At 39.8% G+C, this 10,043-nt stretch overlaps 1 protein-coding gene across 1 annotated transcript; it reads right to left on the bottom strand.

The window, feature by feature from the left end:
* Positions 1 to 8,449, bottom strand: LMO2 (LIM domain only 2). The gene is made up of 3 exons (XM_077818518.1): positions 7,773 to 8,449; positions 3,722 to 3,937; positions 1 to 968 (listed from the first exon to the last, which is right to left on the bottom strand). The coding sequence occupies exons 1-3, from the start codon at positions 7,811 to 7,813 to the stop codon at positions 749 to 751; spliced, it is 477 nt and encodes a 158-aa protein (XP_077674644.1). The 5' UTR covers positions 7,814 to 8,449; the 3' UTR covers positions 1 to 748.
* Between the last annotated feature and the right edge of the window lie 1,594 nt (positions 8,450 to 10,043).

The following is a 10,043-nucleotide window of genomic DNA, read 5'->3' on the forward strand; positions in this document are numbered from 1 at the left end:
AACCTTCTGTTGTTTTTATTAAAGCATTCAGGTTCTTACTACACACAACAAATAGTTTATTGATATAATCTAAATTAATAAAATAGTTGAACAACTCTTTAGATTTATATTTGTATAGAAATGATCTGTGGAGCATCTCACCTTCAAACAGTGCTGCTTGAAAACAGCTATTCATCAGAATTTATTGAAAGAATTGTTTGGGGCTAGATGTTGCACTTTTCATTCTCAGGGAAGAGGGGGAGATTTCCATGCAAAAGAACCATTTTCTCTCCTGCACAAAGCTTAAGGCTTTGGAGACTCTGACTGACTCTTCATCTCCTGTGTCCTTCCTTATGTCTACATTGGAAACTATTGTCTAAACAGAGTAACTAGAAAAGATGGGAAGAAAAATCAATTGCACAATCCTAGTCTGCGAGTGTCAAAGTCATAATGTCTCTTTACACAACAAGTCGTTACTGCATTTCCAGTTATGAGAATCCATTATCACAATGTATTTGTTCCCCAACTCTCGCCTACATGGCTGATAAATGTCAGTTATTGTCAATACGCCTTTGCTAATAGAAGTCAGCCTATTTTCTATTGCTTGTAGTTTAGATTCTATGTAGCACTGTCTGAAAAGGGCCTATGCTGTGATCTTTCCCCTCCCAGTTTAGACAAAGCACATAGTTTGAGTGATTATCTCCTCATTGCAGCTATGCATTTGTGCCACCCATAAGATACCTCTTGATGACTATGAGGCATGTCCTGGCTATATCATCCCATTTATCTTAGTCCACTCATAGATGTCCTGCTCACACACTATGTCTGAGTTGATGAGGAGGTATCTGTCTCCGACACAAAAATGTTTCTGGCAAGCAGCACATTTGAAGCATTCCAGGTGATATACTTTGTCCTTCACTCGCATAGTCATCTCATAGGCCCGGATTCGCTTGTCACAGGAAGCACAAAGGCCATCTTGGCCAAAGAGTCTAAAACAACAACAACAAAGAGTTATGCAAAGTTTCCTTGGAGAAAAGGCAGGGTAGGGGGAAAGAGAGAGAGAACTGAAACAAAAGAAGTGCACAATATTGGCTTTTTGCCACATTTAACACAGCACTGTAAGATATATAGAAGTTTAAACATTTGCTTGATGAAATCCAATGAGCAGGGACACTCAAAACTTTCCAGCATCAGTGGCATCCAGCAGTGGTGACCTGCCAATAACCCAAGGGCGTCACCTATTTTTTAAAAGAATATACTTATTTGTTATGATCAAAGTAAGGGTCCAATTCTGAAAGGCAATGAACAACTTCAATGGGATTTGAACCTCTCTAGATCAGACCATGAATTCAAACCGCTCTAATACTTTCTTTCCACTCTCAATACTTGTTTTCACTTGTATCTTTCCTAATCAATCAATAGAAATTACCTGCTGATTGATAAATCTTGCCATTGCTCAGTTTTGTCTCCACTATGCTGCAGGCTATGTTTTAGGATTCTGTAGGGTATCTGAGATTCTTTTAAATTCAAATATCAGAGGGGTAGCTGTGTTAGTCTGTATCCACAAAAACAACGAGGAGTCCAGTGGCCCCTTAAAAACTAGCAGATTTATTTGGGCATAAGCTTTCGTGGGTCAAAAACGAAAGCTTATGCCCAAATAAATCTGCTAGTCTTTAAGGGGCCACTGGACTTCTCATTGTTTTTAAACTCAAATGTTTCTCTACTCATGAAAGCACTCCTGCTAGGTTTCAGCAGCTGGACTCTGTGACCCTCTAGAAATCCATTTTAGCCCGAAGGATTTTATGATCTGGATTGCTCTTTAAGCCATATTAAGAAACCCTATTGAGACCATAATTATTGGGTTGTCTATTGAAAGGACCCTCTAATGTATGCACAACATGTTTATCCCTCTCACAAATGCACTACTTTCAGCTGGAACACTATGACCTATTCAGCTGTGTGTCATAATGTAATGTCATCCTCTACTGTAGGCTGCAGCTTGCAGAGTTTAAAAACCCTATAATTAATACATAAACAGAAAACATCTTATTATTTTTAATAAGAAAGGGAGAAATTCAGATATTTCTGAATTCAGAAATATTATTTGTTTGCAATATTTGCTTGTGTGTTTAAGTTCTCTGCTTTGCTGCATTAATTTTAGAACTAGTGAGTCCATTTCCCATATTTTTACTGTGTTTATCATAAGCTGTGCCTGCTTCAAGAACCTACTAGGTTTGAAAGACAAAAAACCTATTAGACTCAGCTCTCTGAAGGAAAAAGAAATAATTTCTCTTGTCCACCAGGAGATGTCGCTGTTCACTTCTGCCTAATGAAAGTAATACTAATATTTTATAAAGGTTGTGAAATGCTCCATTTCTGAAAACAGGCAGTCTCATTGTACAAAAAACACATTAATTTTGTTCCCATGGCCTGTTATTCTTCCATTAAAAAGTTAGTAAATATTTGGCAAGTGCACATGGGACTGGATCAATGTTAGAATGTTTCATATAATGGAGATGTACAGTTTAAGCCATTATTAGGGCCCAACCTCCAGTCTCTAGCAAAACTCCCATTGGAAAAGCTATGGGATAAATTTACTAGGAACTCTACTCTCTCCCCCTCCCAATTACCTACACTCTTAAAGGAAGTTTTGTGTAAGGAATATCAGGTTCAATATAAAACTAGACCCTAAAAAGCTGGGGGAGGAGGGGAAATGTGGAGTTCCTACTTATTCCATGCCACCAGCTTCTAGAGCACAAAGAATACATTATAACAAATGATGTAGAAGGAGAAATACACTTTAATTGTAATCAAGAACACACAGGTTCTTTGTTATCAAGGTATTGAGAAATAATATATTAAAAACTTTAACTCATCTGCTTTGTCAAAATTTATAAGTAGAAAGATGGGCAAGGATCTACTAATGCAAAAATTGTAACAGGTGCTCTTATAGGATCAGATTCAGGAAGACACTAAAGCAAATGCTTAAATCCATTCTATTCAGGACAATGCTTAGGCATGTGCTTTTAACTTTATGCACATGCTTAAATTACATTGATTTCAAGTTCTCCTGAACTGGGCCATAATTATTATAATAAATGTAAACAGCACCGTACCTTTCAGCCTGAAGGGTCCTAGAGAACTTTAAAAACTGATACTCAAACCACAGTTATTGCACAGCAAAACACTCCTCTTCCCCAACATAGAGAGTAGCAAAGCAAAACATCTCTTTCCCAAGTGGTATTATTGTAGTGTGGAAGACAGAATTTGACTAGACACCAGGATACCTTGTTCTTACAAAAGTGGCGGAAGATCTTTCATATGCACTCATCCTTTAGGGCTCAGTTACTATATACATTGCATCAGAAAGGCAACACCTGCAGAAGTACAACTCCTCTAAAACCATGCTGGGGCATTGGCTCATTACTGACTCAGAGGGAAGAGTAACACTTACTGACTCTTCAGCACCTACTCAAGGTGTCCTCATGCAAGTGCTAACACAGCTCAGTTCTGCTTAGCTTCCCAGATCAGCAAACACACTTAGCAAAAGGTGGTGCAACCACTGTGACTACCCTCAGCATTTATATTTTAGGAATAAATTATTCAGTATAATCTCATCATGGATTTTTGTGCTGCAACATCATTAGGGATCCTAGCTTCATTCTAAATACCTCAATAAATCTGAATTTACAGAAAGCAAGCAAGTTAGGATAGGCTAGTATAGGGTAGGAAGGCTCTGTACCTGAGATAGTCCCTCCTGCAGAGTTTCCTGCCCAGTTTATAGTACAATCGTCTCCCCACCTCTCCAAGCCTGCATCCACATAAGTCACAGCTGAGGCAGTCCTCGTGCCAGTACTGATCGATGGCTTTCAGGAAATAACGGTCCCCAATGTTCTGCTGACAACCTCCACATGTCAGCAGTGAAGGGGGGATTTGGAGCACTTCATCCACTGGTTCCCTGAGAGAATGAAACAATTGTTGGAGAAGGGAAAGCCCTTTAAACTCAACCAAACAAGCAAAAAACCAAACCAGTCGCCTAATTAGAATAGGAATTATTGCCAGATTATTCTCCCATTGAAATCAATGGCAGCCCCCTTCACCTCCTTTTTATCAATGGGAGCAGGAGTAGGCTTTTTTCATTTGTTTTAAAAACAGAACAGCCTAATATTTAGGAAATCACCAAAGGTGGCTAAAACATTGTTAATTCTTTGTTTCTTCTTGTGCAAAGACTGCGGTGCAAACATGACAATCTGTACAACACCGCTAGCTGTTCATTGCAGTAAACACATTTAACATGTTGTAAATGAATTGTCTGTATATGTGTACTACTGCCCTCTACTGAAGAGAATAAAAATGTCCCAACTATAAGTCATAGTCACCACACTGCTATAAAATAAGCAAGATTGTAAAAATGAATAAATACAACAGGCGAGATTCTGGCCCCATGGAATTCAATGCAAGTTTTGCTCTTGACTTCAGGGGTGCCAGAATTTCACCCAACCTTACTACAATACTTTTTTCCTCCTGGTCAACGCAACCAAGAGCCTGATTCTGATCTCACTTACACTGGTTTTACACCAGTATAACTGCACTGACTTCAAGAAGTTACTCCTGATTTATACACATGTGGATGAGAGGAGACTCAGGTCCCAAAACTGTATTGTGGTAGTACCTTAAGAGGTTTTTTTGGAGCAAATATTCATCCACAGTATTTTGTTCCTATACCAGTCTGACATCTCATCATTTTTAAAGAAGAAAAAGAAGGAATGGATCTACTAATACAGGGGATGAAGCCATAATTTTCTGCAAATACACTTTAAGAAAGTCTCATTGTTGCCTGTTTGCATCACTTTGCAAGTTCTGCCAGAAACACTACTGGCAAAACATTAAAAGAATGACCTATGGGCTTAATCCTGTAAGGTGCTGAGTACCCTGGCCTTGATCCAGCAAAGCATATAGGGTCTTATGCAATGCTCATTGAAGTCACTGGAAATATGACTCCACTGGATTAGACCCTTAAGCACATGCTTAACTTTAAGCATGTGACTCGTCACATTGAATTCAACTACTCAGATGCACATGTTTAAGTGCATTCCTGAATCAGAGCCAGCGCCCTCAACAGCTGGTAGAATCTAGCCCAGTATTCTTAAGTACCTTATTCAGTTACCGAAATCACAATCTGTGGATAATTTGCTTTTATTACATGCTGCAACTGGACTGGTGAGGGCAGAATGTAACTACACTGCCAGAAGGAAATCTGGCTGTTTAGCATTTTCAACAGGCCAGGAAAAGGAACATTTTTCTACCACCTTCACTTACTGGAGAAAATAGTTTCCTAGTCAAAAGTTACTTTCTTCAGTGTCTGAAAAATGTACAGTGCTCCAGAACTTTCATCCTAACAACTGCAGTTCTTACTTAGGCAAAACTCCCTCTGACTTCACAATTCAGTCATAAGATAGCATCTGCTCTTATGCACTTCCATTTTCACTCTTCACAGTTTATATAGCTGTGTCCTAACATTCTTATGACTTGCAGTCCACACCTGCCAGCCACTATTGCCAGTAAATTCAATGGGAGTTTCTACATGCAAAGGATCTGACTCTAGAATTTCAGAGCATGTACAAGCAGTCCTCAGACTTACGACACAATTGGTTCCTTAAAATTGGGTCGTAAGTCAGAACGTCGTAACTCGGAACCACAATCTACTCCATTGCGGGACTGAGCATCGTAAACTCAAAACCTACAGTCATAAGTTGAATCAGGGTGTCAATGTAGAACCACCTTAAGTGCCGTTTGTTGTAACTCGAACGTCGTAAAGTCAAGGACTGCCTGTACCTCTGTGCCCTGTGCTTTTCATGCAGTGCTACTCATAGTACCATCCAAGCACATATATAACTATAAAGGAATGCATGATGTTTCTGTGAGGCTGGCTTGAAAACATCAATGCACTAAACAACACACATAAGCCAAATAATATAAACAGGGCATTATACCCACAGAACAAAGCACTGTGTTTACCTGCAGTAAATCCTACAGGTCCACATGAATATTTTAGGGATATGAGGAAGCAGCTTTTCCACAATAAATGCATCCCTTCTTTTGGGAGTTCAGATGTACACATACATGCACCAATATCAGGAACCATGAGTTAGTTATTTCAAAGCCCAAGTCAGGTACTACAGTCTTAGACTCTGGCAGATGATCTTTTGAGCTGCTTTCCAGCCCTGCTGGAACCTATGATTCTATGTTTATTTTTAACAGAATTTCTGTTTCATGCATTTGCTTTTTTATGTGCTTGGATTTCATACTCAACAGTTATTCACTACAACATAAAGTAGGTAAATAAATAAATAAATAAATATTGCCACTACTTTGTAGTTGAAACCTTAAAAAAAGGTACCTAGAAGGTTAAATTATAATTCCTTAAAAATCAATGGGAAATGAGAAAAATGGTAACAAATGCAAAATGTCTGATATGACATATTAACTGCCTTAGACCATGTGTGAGTTATGTTTTACACGTATTAGATTAGGGCTTCAGAAGACAACATTCTTAATGACTTACAGGAAACAAAGCCCAAATTAATTAAATTTATAGGGGGAAATAATATTTTAAGTTTTACATTGAAAACCGGAATTTTACAAGTGTTTTTTCTCTGTAATATCACAGTGCCTCTGAGACACAGACAAGTGTAATGTGCCTAATGCTGCTCTTGAGATGTACAGCCCTGGAATTCAGTGAAATGACACCACACATTATGGAGCTGAGTTAACACTCCTCTTCCAATTAAGTGCCTGCATGTGCTTGGTGTACGAATGGATGGCTCCAGGAAATCTACTGAAAGAGCCAAATCATAATGCTACCATCAGTTACTGAATTTATGTAACCTCATCCACAAAGGTGGCAAATGAGAACAAATTTCTCCTCCCATGCCCTCTGTGTATCAATTCTTTATATATTTGTGGTCCATGTACAGAACCCCTACCTCTCACACACCACCATTATAATCTTTTGAAAGTTTCAAACTGTGTAGTATGAAAATGTGGAAGTTGTATACCATCAGATAACAGTTCTGACCTTTCAGTCTAGTCAGCTGGTTGGGCAGATTAAACATGGAGCAGAGACTGAAAATAAGTTAAGCTTTGGAAAGTATTATGCACCCGGTATCTCTGAATTATTCTCATCAGCATCACTGAATCTCAAGAAGTGGGGAAGGGGGAATGCACTGATGCTAAGGGTTGTTAGATTTTTTTCAAACAGGAGGTTTTTTCTGGCAGGTTTTTCACAAAACCTGAGAAATCTGAAGAATTTATATTCTTGTTTCAACTCAAAATGGGGAACTGAATGTCTCTGGGCTGGTGCTGCCATCCACATGAGTAGCACACTGATATCCACAGAGGTTGCCTAGTTCAGCACCAGCTCAATGAAATCTACCAAACCTCCCCATTACATTACATGCACCAAAGTGACACACTACCAAATCCACCCAGGTTGTAATATTACAATGGCAGCAGGGTTTGGAAGGGGATGGGGGTTGCTCTGGACTTTGTGGCATGCAGGGATATTATTTTAAAGGTAAAAGCAGCCCTAGTATATTTCTGAACCACCTTTTACAAGAAAGAGATCTCCCTAGAACTGGTGCTTACACAAAATAAAAATAAATAACTAAATAAATAACAACAACAACAAATGACTCTTGAAGCTCATAAAGTCCTTTTCAAGCCCATTTGTTGGAGAAGCTCAATATCCATCAAAACACAGAGGGGGTTAGGAATGAAAAAAGGCCACTTACTCGGAAGGATCGAGGCTTTTCCTCTCGATGGCTGATGACATTGGCAGGGCTTGTTCCTTTGTAGTGTGTCTGTGGTAGGATCTGCCCCCTCTGCCCCTACAAAGGCTATCTGCTCCTGATGCCTTTTCACCAGCTGAGTTTCCCCTCCACCCCCCAATGACATTCACAGGATTTCCTCCTGCAACACCAAAGAGAGAAAGAAATATGGGCTGTTGCTGCTGCTGGGTTATGTCTCCGCAAGGCTGACCCTTAGGATCTAACCTCCCATCCTTGCAATGCTCCTCCTGTTTGCTGCGTGGCTGGGCAGCCCCAGCTGCTGCTGCTGTTCAGATCACTGATGGAAATAGACTGTCTCCGCTGTCACTGCTGCTTACCCTGGAGTCCCCTTTGCTTTGCTTATGCTTTCTGCCTGGACAGCTCTGTACATGCTCTAGACTGAGATAGGTGCATATGCCGCAGATGCAGAGATCAGCATCATCCTTATTATTATTTAGCTCAGCCCCGAGTCTCTGGTTTCATTTCCTTTTTCCTGATCACGATTCAAATACAATAGAAGGAAATCACACTTAAAGAGACAGCTGCCCATTTCTTAACTGGACTCCTGGGGATTTAGCAATACAAACAGCAGCATCACGACTGAGTTGGCTTCTTAAAGGGCCAGTAGCACCCTCGCCACAGAGCCCGTGCTGGGGAGCTGACTTTGCATTTTCACAATCCAGTGCAATTTAAGATTACGATATAGTTTTGCAGCAAGCGAACAAACAGATATGCAGCCTGAAAACGATCTTCTGGGCGTGTATCAAGTACCCAGTACTATTTTTACTAGCACCTGAACCACATATATTACCAAAAGGACTCTAGGGTAATGGCATCTTTCTCTCTCCCTCTCGCTGTGTGTGTTCAGTGCTTTGAGGTCCAAGAATAAAAAGCATTATGTAAGAACTAAATATTACTATTATTCTCTACCTAGCTGTGAGCCAGCTAGGTCCAACTCAGCTAGGTCTCTGTCTCTTTTATTCTATGGTTTGGTAGTCATCAGGAATCAGCACAATTGATCCTCACCTAGTTCATGATGGGTAATATGGCAAATGTATACCTTATTGCTGTTTGCTGCTAATTAGCTAGAAAAGCTCTGGAGTGGGCGGTTATTGATCTGTAATTAATCATATAAACACTAGAGATGGGAACCTATGTGACCATTTCAGCTATCTCCCCATCTCTTGGCAGTCTTCACCCCTTACTCTCCCTCAAGGCAGGATGGTTCTCTGCAGTGCATCCTGGAGCAGAGTGATTTACACCAGTAAAATTAAACCTACTACTGCAATTATAGCATTTTGCCTTCCTCTGAAGCATTAGGTACTGGGCACTGCTGGAGGCAGGGCACTGGATTAGATGGACCATCTGCTCCAGTAATTGCAATGTGAAAGATCAGAAATAACATATGAGTGAAGAATGAGAGAACTAGTTCACTTATATATTGATTCCCATTTCAGGAATGTATTTGGTCTATTTTTATTACCCCAGTCTCATTTTATTAACCCCTTGATCCAGTTCTTTGGTCAATGGGGCAATAACACCACAGAAACATTAAGGGTCTGATCCAAAATCCAGTGAAGTCAGCTGAAAGACACCTGTGGACTTCAAGGGGGATTGGATCAGGCCCTAAGAAATCTCTGAAGCCATCTTTGATCATTAGGAAACACCCATCCATTTTATTTAAATATAATGTGTCCAATACACTTTACACTTACAGTATGATAGTCACATTCATAATCCAACATTTTTAACTAAAGGAAAAAGCACTTAGTCTTCATCCGCAGGATGGAATGGTGTGATAAATATTTCATGTCAGATATATTAACTCTATGATCAGGAGCAAAAAGTAAACCTTCCAGAAAGAGAGAATAATTAAACTGCCCGGGACTTTATTAAGATGGCTTGAAGGATTAGTAACTGAATTTTAAGGGGGACCAAGAATAAATGTAAGGACTTGCTTTTTAAAACTTTAATTAAAAAAAAAAAGTAAAGCACCAAGGGTTCAATCCTACCGGGAATGGAGCACAGCTATAAGGCCACTGTCTGACCTCCAGTCAGACCAACTCAGGCCAGGCCTGGAGCTGGCTACTAAACAGAGAAGACTCAGTGAAGTTAATGAGACACCCAACCTGCTTAAAGTGAAGCATGTGCTTAGAGGCTTGGCTGGACTGGGCAAGAGTGCTCAGCACCCTGCAGGACCAAACCGAAAGAAATGTAACATTTTACAATAAATAT

The sequence above is a fragment of the Eretmochelys imbricata genome, chromosome 6, assembly GCF_965152235.1.
Source record: "Eretmochelys imbricata isolate rEreImb1 chromosome 6, rEreImb1.hap1, whole genome shotgun sequence".
NCBI lineage: Eukaryota > Metazoa > Chordata > Testudines > Cheloniidae > Eretmochelys > Eretmochelys imbricata.